Source organism: Rhinatrema bivittatum, chromosome 2, assembly GCF_901001135.1.
Source record: "Rhinatrema bivittatum chromosome 2, aRhiBiv1.1, whole genome shotgun sequence".
In the NCBI taxonomy this organism is placed as follows: domain Eukaryota; kingdom Metazoa; phylum Chordata; class Amphibia; order Gymnophiona; family Rhinatrematidae; genus Rhinatrema; species Rhinatrema bivittatum.
Genome location: NC_042616.1, coordinates 661,408,644 through 661,422,799, shown reverse-complemented (window position 1 = coordinate 661,422,799; position 14,156 = coordinate 661,408,644). Strand labels below are relative to the sequence as shown.

At 41.4% G+C, this 14,156-nt stretch overlaps 1 protein-coding gene across 1 annotated transcript in view; it reads right to left on the bottom strand.

The window, feature by feature from the left end:
* Positions 1 to 14,156, bottom strand: part of PREX2 (phosphatidylinositol-3,4,5-trisphosphate dependent Rac exchange factor 2) — a 922,406-nt gene that overhangs the window by 574,066 nt on the left and 334,184 nt on the right. Inside the window, exons 12-13 of the mRNA XM_029591436.1 lie at positions 12,612 to 12,715; positions 6,514 to 6,563 (exon numbers count right to left, since the gene is read on the bottom strand). Of these exons, the coding sequence (XP_029447296.1) occupies positions 6,514 to 6,563; positions 12,612 to 12,715 (154 nt within the window). The remainder of the gene's footprint in view (positions 1 to 6,513; positions 6,564 to 12,611; positions 12,716 to 14,156) is intronic.

Genomic DNA, 14,156 nt, shown 5'->3' with positions numbered 1-14,156 from the left:
CACCAGCAAAAAAAAAACAACCCAGGAGTTATGTGGTTAGAGTGAACTGAATCTACTTAAGTGGATTTTCAGTCAGCTAAAAGTATTCATGCACTTTTACAATGTACGTACTTTTAGCTGCAGTAAAAGGGCATTCCTGGGGATGTAATTTGGTCAGGAGAGAAAAACTCCGCAGGCACATTTGAGTTTCCGCAGTGTAGGCACGTAGGCAGTGCCTTTCCATATGCCCTCATTTAAATTGACTTAAAGTATGCATGCACTTGTTATACACATAAGAATATAATCTCCAAACACTACTAGACAGGTAGTTTGGTATGAAGATCAGGCTGCTTTATGTGGGCTGAAAAAGTAGGCACACTTTGACTGTAAGGTGCCTTATTGAAATTTTATCCTTAAATGTACCTTTTCTAGTACCAAAACCTCTACAACAATAATGCAATGCATACTCCTGTCAACACATGAGAAGGGAAAAGAGACAAGAAAATATTATGTCACCTTGGTTAAGTAAAGTACCACTTCAACATTACACACTACAAAGATGTCTCCATGTAAAATGGAATGCAACATCCCCCACTCCCATCCCACTCCCTGGGTCTACAAAATTATAAGATTGCATTACTGTCTTCAAAAGAGCAAATGGCAGTTTAAAAATGCATGGGCTCAGCAGTTCTCGGCCTTGATGCGCACTAGAAACTCTGTGTTCTCTTCTCAATGGTACTAAAACCTGCTGTGGGATACTATCAAGAAATTCATGCTTTCTGACAGCCTTGGCAGGAGGTCGTAAACAGTCAGGGATATAAAACCTGGACTATTTGCTAGAATATATAGAACAAATAGTACTTTTTAAAAGTAATTTGTTTTTCTGAATAGTGCATGGTGCTACACCAAGGAGTCTGATTTTCAAAGCCCTACGCGCATAAATCCATAGGGGTTACGCGCGCAGAGCCTATTTTATAAACGCCCGTCGACACGCATAAAGCCCCGGGACGCATCTAAGTCCCAGGCTTCAAAAAAGGGGCGTGGAAGGGGCGGGGCGTGGAAGGGGCGGGGCAGGGCCACAGGCCTCTGGCACAGCGACCATTTGCAGGCAGGCACAAGAGGTAAGTTAAAGAAAGGGGGGGTAGGAAGGATAGGGTAAGGGGAAGAGGTTCTCTCCCAGGCCGCTCCTGAATTGGAGCGGCCTGGGAGAGAACGGGTGAAAGCCGCAGGCGTCGGCACGTGCGAGATGCACTTGTGTGCACGCTGATCCCCAATGCTGCGCGCGCATGTTATAAAATCAGGCATCCTGGTGTGCGCGCCGGGTAGCGCGGGCACATGGACGCCCGCGCGTATCTTTTAAAATTTACCCCTAAGATTGCATAACATTTTAGTCTGGTGCAGAGTTGGGTTACTATGCATTCTTGGATTTAAATTAACTTACACCCTTATTCATAAAGGTGTATTGTGTTAGTGGGCAAAAACAAAATGTTATTTACTGCAGCACCTATTATTTCTAATGGGCCTTCTTCACTAAAAGGTGAATTTTAAAAGCTTGGCACGTGCATCAATTGGGGAATGCACACACAAGTCGGGCTGGTGCGCGCAAATCGATTTTTAAAAGCCATCCAGAAACACACATATATCCCACGGCGCAGACAGCTCAAACGTTTTCAAAAAGGGGGAGGGCATGGGCCTTTCTTGGTGTGGCCAAGAGATGAGCTCATAAATGTCTATGTGTCTGGGCATGTGCCCAGGGCCAGTGGCACATAAGTTTACTTTTGCTATGGAGGAGCTGTAACTTAAAAAAAAAATACAAACTTGCCATAATTGAGGTGATTTAAGGTTCTGGGATAACTGGGGGAGGTGAAGGCTATTAAGCTCGGGGGGGGGGGATAAGTTGGTGGACCTAGCTGTTAACTGGGTTAAGTGGTGGACTAACTGGTGGAACTGGCAATGGTGTGATCATATGTCCCTTTTAAATTCTCCTGACTTATGCGGTAGAAGCAGGATTTGTGCACGCATCCGCACATCCACTTAAAATTGGATGAACATGTGTGCGTGCACAAGCTATTTTACAACATGCATGCATAAATGCACCTGTTATAAAATGACCACCTATCTGGGCGCACCAAAGAGCATATGCATGCCAGTTTGAAAGTTTCCTTCTAATAATGCACATTTTTGCACATTAACAAGTAACCTACTTTTGTGAGTACGAGTGCCAATTAAGTTCATGAGGATGCTAAGATAGTAGTTGACTTTTGTGTTGTTTATATTTTTTCTTGTTTGCTATTGGTTAATGGTAATTTTTGAATGCACACATTTTATTAAACTATGCTATCCATGGGTAAGCAGATGCTTAAAAGAATCCTATAGATAGAATTATGTACATATATGTATTCTTTTACATAGAAATATTGAAACATGATGGCAGAATAAAAAACATATGGCCTGTCCACCTACAGTAACCATTCAATGTTTGAGTCCTTATCACTCCCTCAGAAATCTCCTGTGCTTATCCCATATTTTCATGAATTCGGATAATATCCTTGTCTTCACCACCTTCCCAGGGAGGTTGTTTCATATAACCACTACACCTCTCTATAAAGAAATGTTTCCTTAGATCATTCCTCTGCTACCTCCTTTCTCCCTCATCTCATGACCTTCATTCTTTTCCTTTAAAGGAAGCCCGCCTTGGAGGTATTTAAATGTCATTATCATATTTCTCTTATCCCACCATTTCTCTAGGGTACACATATTGATATCTTTATGTCTGTTCCCATATGCTTTAGAATGAAGATGATTTACTTTAGTAGTCACCCTCTGGACTGACTCCAACTGGTTTAGATCATTCAGTGGTCTCCAGAACTATACACAGTATTCCAAATGAGATCTCACAAGGAACTCATACAGGGGCAACATCACCTCCCATTTTCTGCTGACCATTCTTCTCCTTTTGCAGCCAAGCACATTTCTGGCTTTTGTTCTCACTTTACCCAACTTCTAGCCACCTTGAGACCATCAGACAAGATTACCCTCAGATCCCACTCTTCTTTCATGCTTAGAAAAATGTCTCCTCTTATATAGTATTACTCCCTTGGATTTTTGCAGCCTAAATAAATAACTCTGCATTTTTTTACTATTAAATCTTAGCTATCAGACCTTAGACCATTCCTGAAGCTGCACTAGAACCCTCCTCATATTTTCCACATATCCTGGCTGTCTACCCTGTTGCAGATTTTGTTATCATCTACAAAAAGGCAAACCTTTCCGTGATGTTGCTCACAAAAATGTTGAAAAGAACTAGTCCCTGTTATACAATGTTAGTAACATCCCTCTTCTAAGAGCAAACTCCATTTATCACCACCTTTTGCCACCTACCACTCAATCAGATTCTAAACAAGTCAGTTATGATGGTAATCCTCAGGGGTTTGCTCCAGAAATGAGCAGCCTAACATCTAGAGAGATGAATCAGGCCAAAGACAATAAAAACAGGAAAGCTGGACATCTTCTGCCTATGCCAACCACCTTCCTCGGTTAAGCCCTCAGGTACTGGTGACCAGGGAGCTTTGAGGAACAGAGTAGGCCCTGATGCTAATGAAAAGTTCAAAATTTGAAACAGAGCAAGGAGCTAGAGCACAGGAAACCAGGAACTCCTCAAAGGACAAGAAGGAACTCTGAAAGTAGAAACTAGAAATGAAGAAGTCTTCTGGATTTAGGCACAAAGATGGCACCAGAGTAAGAGCACCAGGAAGAAGGGCCAAGGCTAGGTTCTCCACTCTGGCAAGATACTGAATCGGAGGCTGGAATATAAGCAGAATCCAGCCAGATCAAGATGTCCACAGCAGGACATACAAGCCATAAAACTATGAGGCTTTGCAGGGTGTCTGTGCAGCAGAGCATGAGGCCGGGAGGTCTGAGCAAGAGGCCCACCCAGACCCTCTATTGGTAGATGGACAGAACTATCCAGCAGGTCCTCACATCAATCACCAAGGGCGATCAATTTATTTATAAGTCACCTATGCTGAACTGTGTCAAAAGCCTTACTGAAATCCAAGTGTAATATATCTAATAGGGATGTGAATCTTTTTTGACAATTTAAAATATCGTCCGATATATTTTAAATCGTCAAAAATCGTTAGAGGCGATATATAATAGGAATTCCCCCGATTTATCGTCAAAAATCGTAAATCGGGGGAAGGGGGAGGGGAAGGGGGAGGGCGGGAAAACAGGCACACTAAAACAACCCTAAAACCCACCCGACCCTTTAAAATAAATCCCCCATCCTCCCGAACCCCCCCAAAATGTCTTAAATTACCTGGGGTCCAGTGGGGGGGTCCCGGTGTGATGTTCCACTCTCGGGCCACTGGTGCATTTGATAGAAATGGCGCCGGCGCTACCTTTGCCCTGTCATATGACATATGACAGGGTGCAAGGAAAGAAAGACTGAATGGCTCCTGCTGTATCAGTAATAATGGCAGTGATTCAGGCTTGTCTCACTTCACGTGTTGTCTGTCAAGATGATGTGTCAAACCAGAGCCATGCATTTGGCTCAAGGCAGGTTCAAGACCGTGAAAGCTCACCTAGCTCCCTCTCTTTCTGAATATGTGTGTGTGTGTGTGTGTTTGTAAATTGAAAAAATCAGAAATTGGTCAATATGTATACTGTGTGAAGTACTCAATAACATTATATAAAAAAAAATCTGAAATGGAAAAAAGCACTAATGTTTAATGTTCACCTTAAAAATAATACTTTATTCTTAAATTACAAACGTTAAAATAAATTAGCATTTTCTAACTTAATCCTTCCTATGTATCTTGTTACATGAATGTTCTTTGAACTGTTCACATTTACATGTTTTACAATCTTAATCTTGTATATTAAAAGAACAGGAAACAGGGGAGGGGGCAGCAGCCTGGTGAAGCAACACAGTGCGAGGGTGAAGTGACTGGCCAGGTTCAGACTTGACAATGAGAGCTAACGAACAGATGCCATTAAGAATAGCCTGCAGTGATCAGCGGGCAATCACAGTGACAACAGAGTTCGGGCCACCACCCTACTGAAACATGAGCTGAGAGCGAAATGGATGATGGAATGCGGCTGGTGCCGGAACAGCATGCCACCACCCCACCCCAGAGAAAAAGGGAGGGTTGGCGCCATTTTACAGTACGGTAATATGGCCATACGGCCGGCACCATTTTGCATTACGGCAACACGATTCAAGTGCAGGAGGTCGTTCCCGGACCCCCGCTGGACTTTTGGCAAGTCTTGTGGGGGTCAGAAGGCCCCCCCAAGCTGGCCAAAAGTCCCTGGGGGTCCAGCGGGGGTCCGGGAGCGATCTCCTATGCTCGCGACGTCGGGGAACAGGAACCAAAATGGCGCCGGCGCTACCTTTGCCCTGTCATATGACAGGGCAAAGGTAGCGCCGGCGCCATTTCTATCGAATGCACCCGTGGCCTGAGAGTGGAACATCACACCGGGACCTCCCCACTGGACCCCAGGTAATTTAAGACATTTTGGGGGGGGGTTCGGGAGGGTGGGGGATTTATTTTAAAGGGTCGGGGTGGGTTCTAGGGTTGTTTTAGTGTGCCCGAGAGTGGAAGATCACACCGGGACCCCCCCACTGGACCCCAGGTAATTTAAGACATTTTGGGGGGGTTCGGGAGGGTGGGGGATTTATTTTAAAGGGTCGGGGTGTAAATTGTAAATCGATTTACGATTTACACGATATTTAAAAAAACAAAACTGCGACGATCTGATTCCCTCCCCCCCCCCCAGCCGAAATCGATCGTTAAGACGATCGATCACACGATTCACATCTCTAATATCTAAAGCTCTCTCTGGTCACCCAATTAAAGAAATTGATCAGATGTGTCTAAAAAGATCTCCTTCTGGTAAAAACATGCTGCCTTGCATCTTGCAATTCATTGGATTCCATAAACTGTAGTATCCTCTGTTTTCACAGTGATTCCATTAATTTGCTGACCATAGAGATCAGACTAACTGGCTTGTAGTCCCCAGCCTCCTCCTTGCTTCCACTTTTATGAATGAGAGCCACATCCACTGCTCTCAAGCCATCCGGGACTGTTCCCAACTTTAAAGAAGCAATGGAAATGTCAGCCAGCAGAACTGTCAGGACTTCTCTTAGTACTCTTGGATGTATCCCATCCAGCTCCATCGCCTTATCTATTTTAAGTTTAGCTGGCTCCTCATGAATACATTTTCTAAAAATCAATTGGGGTTTACCTCACTTTCAGTCTTTTTTATTCACTTTATGTGGTCCTGCTCCTGACCTTTCCACGGTAAACACCAAACAGAAATATTTGTTGCAAGTTATAATTTTCATCATTAGCCTCTACATATTCCTCCTTGCTTGATCATCATTAAAAGTTTTAAGCAAAAAAAAAAATAAATAAATACAGTGACAGGTCAATAAATAAGGATAATTGCAAATACTTCTATTTGTTATTCATTACAGGTGAACCGATATTTAATTTACATTAGTGTCACTTTGGAATTAAGAGTTGAACTCACCTTATCGCAGGAGTAAACAGACTATGAAGACGACAGTACAATCTTACACCCTGTCGGAGACAGTTATATATACAGTTAAGAAAATAATACTGATCAAAGTATAAAGAATGTTATGGCAGAATTCTTAACAGGGACATAAATACTTAGTAACATCTTTGTAACATTAAAGAGTTCTATGTACCAAAGGGTATTACCTAACATCCAAATACAATGTCTATGTGTATGAACATTAGCATTATCACACAGGAGAACACTAACTAAGAAAAATGCTAATGGCATCATTAAATATTACCACTAGAAATACTATCCAGCATTAAATTTAGCTGAGACATGTAGTTAACGTTTACAAACTTCATAGGCCAGAGCAGTTTGGACCTTATAGACCAGAACAACCTAGTCACCAAAAGATGAATTGGCTCCAGGGCCCCCTTTCTCCACAAAAAAGCATGTGGCCTCAGATTTCCTGTATCTATCCCTTCTGAAGGGAGTAGTTAAAACACCCCACCAAAGGTAAAGACAATGTTCCCCCAACTCGAAGGCAGAGAGTCCATCAAGCTAGGTTGAGAGAACATTGTACAAATCTCATCGTTGTGTGAGTTTCCTCACTCTGAAGGACATCAAATCTTTACAAGAGTGTACTGTTCTGCTCATACGTCTCACACTGCATGTAAAAGAGGCCCCTAACCCCTAAACTACTACCTATACCTCACCTTGAGTTACTAAGTGGGCCTCCTATAGAGGTATAAATAGTTAACTACTACAAGGGCCTGGTAGATAGTCCCTCTCTCTCTCTCTCATACCTATTAGGGATGTGCATTTGTCTAGGATGAAATTGCTTGGTTCGGGAAAAATTTGTTTTCAGGTTTAGTACACACTAACTCCCAGGCTTCGCACATCTCTAATACCTATGCATAGCACACATTGTAATAATTAGGCTATTACCATAAAATACACCCCTTTTCCTATCACATGCAATATTTACTGCAGATTGATAAATCTAGGCCTTAGAGTGTAAGCCCTCTGGGGATAGAGAAATACCTACAGTACCTGAATGTAATCTACATTGAAGTGCTACAAAAAGCAGAATATAAAAATCTAAATGAATAAAATAATTCTGTCCTGTGATATATTTTGTATTATCATTACTGTAAGGCACTCTGGTCAGAGCACAAAATAATAATAATGAATAACTTATCTGAGCAGGGGAACCTTAATTATGGGTGAATGTTATTATTGTGAACCAGAAATGTGATTTGTTTTCCTTTGTTCATATATACCAGTGATACTATCATAAATGGATATTAAAAGGTTGATTTTTTAGGGGGTCTACTTACCAATCCATGGTGTGTCAAGCATTATTAGTGAAAAGCCCCCATTAAAAACAATTGGAGCCACAATAAATAAAATGTGTTAACATGTATTATCTCAGATCATGGATTGATAAATACACCTCTTACTTAGGGCTCCATGTCCAATTCAGGTTGGACTGTAAATTGCAATCTCACTGATCAATGGATTCATTTTATATGCACTATTTGCAAAAGTCTTTACTTTCTTCAGCTAGCAACTATCTTGGAAGGCAAGAGTGTCAAAATGCAGACAGATAATGTGCTATGGGGGAGCCATTATCTCAGACAAGGAAAATATATTTAGTAATGGCTATCATTATGAAATAATGTACAGTAAGGGGCTGGATATGGCCACACATAGCAGCATGCATCTAAGATGTAACAAAGCCTTATGATATACTGTGTCCTAGAGTGTACTATTACTGTTATGAAATATGCATATAAAATATTGTATTTTTTTAACTTAAATACTTTTTTCCATTTCCTCTATTTGAAAAAAAACATTAATTGTAGAAAGACTGACTTTTTTTTCTGTTTGTTCACTTCTCTCCTTTTCTTCCTATCTCTCGTTCCCTATTCTATTTCTCTTCCAGTAGTTCTGTATATGTTATTAGCGAGGGTCCAGTGGATAAATCTACAATTCCTGAGTCTGAGACTGTCTTCTGACTCAGACTACAATTTTTGCTATATTTTTCATTTTATTTTATCCCCAGACCTGCAGGAGCAACAGAAGGAAGCAGGAAGTTCAGCTGTTTTTGCAGCCACAGTCATAAAGGGCTTTTCTTTTTTTTTTTTTTGGGGGGGGGGGAGGGTGGAGGTAAGGGAGATTTGTTTGGGTATTTTTTATTTACTGCCAGTCTGTGGCAGAGGAGGAAGCGAGTGAAGCTGCTGACAGTGTTTGAACCTGACATTTCCTCCTGCTGTTCCCAGGACTCTAGAAGGAATGGTGAGATCGAAGCTAAAAACATGACAACACACATTTGTTTTCCTTCGGTCTCTGCAACTGACACAAGAAAGGAAATACAAACAAAGAACAGATTACAGAGAAGAAAGATGAGAGAGAGAGAAATTCCTGTTTTAAGGTGAGAGCTGAGTTATGGAGGAGGTTTCCTTATCCAGATTGACAAAAATAGTATGGTTCACATGAAATCATGGAAATAAACATTAACAAATGTGTTTACATTTTTTTTCCAGGTTGACAAAACAAGATCAAACCTGTGATGACAGACTATGATATTTTCATAAATTTGACTCCATTTTCTCATTCTGGATTTTTCCTACCTATAGCTCTGAGTTCTTTAAATGTTTGGTAGACCCGCTGAGTAATCTCCTTCCTTTAGTATTTCACAAGATGATAGACCAAGGTTCATTTCCCCGGCATGGCAATACAGCCCATGTGATATTGATTCCAAAGCCAGGTCGAGACCCCATGGAGCCATCTGCATATTGTCCCATTTCGCTGTTAAATGTGGACCATAAACTTCTGGCTAAAATTATGGCGGATCGTTTAGGGAGTATTCTGCCGACCCTGATACAACCTGATCAGGTGGGTTCTGTCAAAAACCGCTATGCGTTGACCAACATTAGGCGTGTAGCCGCAGCAATGGCTTTATGCAGGCGTTCGGATATTCCATTCTTGGTGGTGAGTCTAGACGCCGAAAAGGCATTTGATCGGGTAGAGTGGAGTTTTATGTATCAGGTGTTAGAATCCATGGGGTTCCAAGGTTTTTTTTTCAAGTAATAAAACTGCTTTACCAAGCCCCTACGGCGTCTATTTTGGTGAATGGGGCGATATCTTCTTCCTTTCCAGTAGGCCGGGGTACACGTCAGGGGTGCCCACTGTCCCCTTTGCTCTTTTTGCTGACCATGGAGCCCTTACTCCTGGCAATGCAGGCGTCCCCGTGTATTAGGGGGGTGCAGTTCTGTTCCCGGGCGGAAAAGAAGGTTTTTAAATATTCTGCTTTTGCAGACGATGTCTTGATTTTTCTTACCTCTCCGGAGAAATCCCTGTTGGCTCTTTTACAATTGTTTCACAGCTTCGGGTCGTTCTCAGGTCTGCGAATCAATTGGGAAAAATCAGAAGCTCTGGCATACCCACCCTCTCTTCGGGAGCGATAGGCGGGAAGGTTCCCATTAAAATGGGCAGCGGATTCGCTTAAATACCTGGGGGTTTATATCTCTACCGAGGTGAAATGCATTTATTCCCTAAATATTCTGCGATTAATAACTTTGACGAGAGATAAACTACGCCAATGGCATGAATTCCCTCTCTCTCTTGGGGGGCCGGATAAATTTATTCAAAATGATTCTCCTGCCTAAATGGCTTTATGTGCTGCAGAACTTCCCATTTCTTCTTACCACTTCTGACCTGGGGACGGTGGACAAATTAATCTGTGCGTTTATCTGGAGGGGTAGGAAAGCAAGAATACCGTTGAGTTGGCTCAAATTGAAGTGGGGCGGGGGTGGAATGGGGGTCCCCGATTTGTATCGGTATAATATTGCGGCCAATCTACGCATTGTTCGTGACTGGATTTCGGAGGATTTCCACTGTGTGACATTAGTGGCGGAACATACGTTGGTAGCCCCTCTGGACTTACTGTATGTACTTATGTGCCCTGGGAAGGCACTTTCTAGTGAGCTACGCCGGGACCCACTCATTGCACCCATTCATCATGCCTGGCGCTTTTGTACTAGACAACTGGGAATATCTACTTTTTGTGCTTTTTTAGCACCCATTGTGGGTAATCCAGAATTCTCACCGGGTTCAGAATCTCGGGTGTTTAGAGACTGGCAGGCCAAAGGTTTCACTAGGTTAGGCCATATGTTTGACACTTCAGGGATGATGTTCTCTTTCCCTGAGCTTCAGGATTTGTATAGGATTGCTGGGACTCACTTATTTAGTTACCTGCAGCTTCGACACTATGTAACCTCCATCCCGGCTTCCCAAAAAGTGTCTTCTCATTTTCAAAATCTTGTACAGCTTTTTGGGCTGGGCAGCTCCAAGGTGCCGTCCCTGTCTTTGTATTATCAGCACCTGATTAAGGGGCTGGCAACTGACTCATACCAAATTTCGGTGACACGATGGAATAGGGATTGTGTGTTTCAGGTGCCGCTGGCAGTCTTTAAGGCAAGTATGACTAATTTGATTAAACTTACCAGTTCCATGTATTACAGGGAGATGCAGTACAAGCTGCTTTGCAGGGCATACATAACCCCCACAACTGGCCTTTCACGCCAAGTTGACACTTACCGCATCGTGCCCACGTTGCCACTCTCACACGGGGACCCTTTCTCATGCCTTTTGGGCTTGTCCCAACATCAGCAAGTTTTGGGGGAGTGTTGTGGGCTATCTCAGGCGGTTGTTAGGGATTAATCTCCCTCTATCCCCATATATGATTCTATTTGATTGTATTCCTCACCCGTTGGTCCGAGGTCCAAGCCTTCGGGGGTTTTTGAGAAAGGCCTTGGCGGTGGGAAAGAAAGTTGTCCTTATTACTTGGCGGGACGCAGCCGGCCCATCGTTTTGGTTGTGGCGAATTCACCTCCATCGTATGATGCAAATGGACAACTTGGCCTCCAAGGCCGGCCCGTCACGACGATGTCGCTTCCTACAGATCTGGGATGGATACTTGCAGGCGTTACCACATCGGGCACGGAGTTTGATCTTGAATGACTAAAGTGGACTTTCGACTCTATACCCTTTGCTTGTGGACATGTTTGGGACTTTCGGTGGTTTCCTGGTGACATGTTAGGGTGGGGGGTTGGAGGGAGGGATGGGGGGGATTTTACTGTTTATTGACAATCCATTTATTGGTAGTTATTATGGAAAGTGTTGGGGATATATCAGGAAAAAATATGACCACTTAGACCACTTAGATGGTCTAAGTGGTCAAATGGTCCACTTAGACCATTTGAAATGGTCTATCTAAGTGGACCATTTCAAGTATTTGAAATGGTCCACTTAGATATAGAAATACTTGAAATGGTCTAAGTGGACAGTGTCTAATGGTCCATCTAAGTGGACCATTTCAAGTATTTGAAATGGTCCACTTAGACCATTTCAAATGGTCTAAGTGGACCATTTGACCACTTAGACCATCTAAGTGGCCTAAGTGGTCAAATGGTCCACTTAGACCATTTGAAATGGTCTAAGTGGACCATTTCAAATACTTGAAATGGTCCACTTAGACCATTTGAAATGGTCTAAGTGGACCATTTGACCACTTAGACCATCTAAGTGGTCTAAGTGGTCAAATGGTCCACTTAGACCATTTGAAATGGTCTAAGTGGACCATTTCAAATACTTGAAATGGTCCACTTAGATGGACCATTTCAAGTATTTGAAATGGTCTGAATCATTACTGATGATCATTGGTTAAGTTTTTCTCCTTTTTAATATAGGGCACCATTAGAATATGCTACCAAGAGGATACCATGTCTTCAGAGTTTCTGATTAAAAGCTTCATTCTGCAGCTGAATGTTTCAATGTGACCTGATACTTTTTCAAATGAAAAGTATTTCTACAATTGAAAAAAATTAATGTGAAACAAATGTGCAGGTTACCTGGATATATGAAATACATTTTCTGAACAAATTGCAAGAAGTTCGGAGGGGCAGTGTAGGGAGAATACAAAACTATAAAGGACCATTTAGTTCCTGCTTTTAATATCTCTGTGATACAGAAAAAGCCAAAAATAGTTTCTGCAATGCAGAGGATTTGAATATGAATGATAACCAGTAATGCCATACCTTGGAAATCACATCCTGCATTTCACTTCTTGGATAATATGTCCCATCATCATAACGAAATCTGTACAGCATCTGTTCTGGTTTGAAATGGTGCTTATCTGTAACTAAAGCAAAAATAGTCAGGTAGTGTTAGCCAGGTTCTGCACAGGCAGCATGGTAATCAAGAAAACCACAGATTTAACTTTCTACTCTAGTAAAGCACACATGGAGGAACATGGATTTGTCATGTATATAGCATTATCTTTATAGATAGACATATAGATATATGTATATGTTTTAATGGAATCAAAGTTTAACTGATGTAGAAAAACCATGAACTAGACTGAATTTATTGTAACATTTCCGTAATATGTTGTCAAAACATTCCTATAAATTCACTTGTTTTTAGCAAACTAGGAAACAAATTGTAAGACATAAGACTTTTATATCAGGAGCTACTGTAAAATTACAACACTGCTCACAAACTTATACTTCTTGCAAACTCAGAGGCCAAAGGATTAAACAGCGTTAATGGCAATAGAAGTGTTAATACGTGCTAAATGCCTGTTTTATTTAATGCCAGGCATTGCAGACATTTAACACACATTAACAGTGCTCTTAGCACATGTTCACTAGCTTGTGTTAATATTAACCCAAAATATATGCTAATGAGCTAATAAGATAAACAGTTATGCTAAATAGCTTATTATCTATTAATGCAGTGAAAAATAATGTGTATTAAAATGTACAAAATTTAAGATAACTCATTAACACAAAAAACAATTACAGGACAGGTGTCATTAACTATTTGTTTTAACATGCATATTTTAACACAGATTGGAATGACCATTTTAGAATATAAGTACATAAGAACATAAGATTTGCCATATTGGGTCAGTCCAAAGGTCCATCAAGCCAAGTATCCTGTTTCCAACAGTGGCCAATTCAGATCACAAGAATCTGCCAGGATCCCACAAGGTAAATAGATTCTATGCTGCTTATCTCAGGGATAAGCAGTGGATTTCCCCAAGTGTACATTAATAATGGTTTATGGACTTTTCTTTCAGGAACTTGTCAAAATCTTTCTTTAAACCCATCAACACTAACAGTTTTTGCCACATCCTCCGGCAATTAAATCTAGAGCATAATTTATGTGTTGAGTAAAAAAATATTTTTTCATAAACGTACTACTTAGTAGCTTCCTTGCATGTCCTCTAGTCTTTGTACTTTCTGAAAGAGTAAGAAACCGATTCAGGTTTGTCTGTTCCACATCCACACCACTATTTATTTTATAGACCTCTATCTTATCTTCATTCCGCCGTCTCTTCTCCAAACTGAAGAGCCCTATCCTCTTTAGCCTTTCCTCATAAGGAAATTGTTCCATCGTCTTTATGATTTTGGTCTCCCTTCTTTCTACCTTTTATAATTCTGCTACATCTTTTTTGAGAAGCAGTGACCAGAACTATACACAATACTCCACACCATGGAGCAATACAGAAGCATCATAAGCTGTGTTTTATTCTCTGTTCCTTTCTTTCTAAGAACTCCTAGCATTCTATTTGCTTT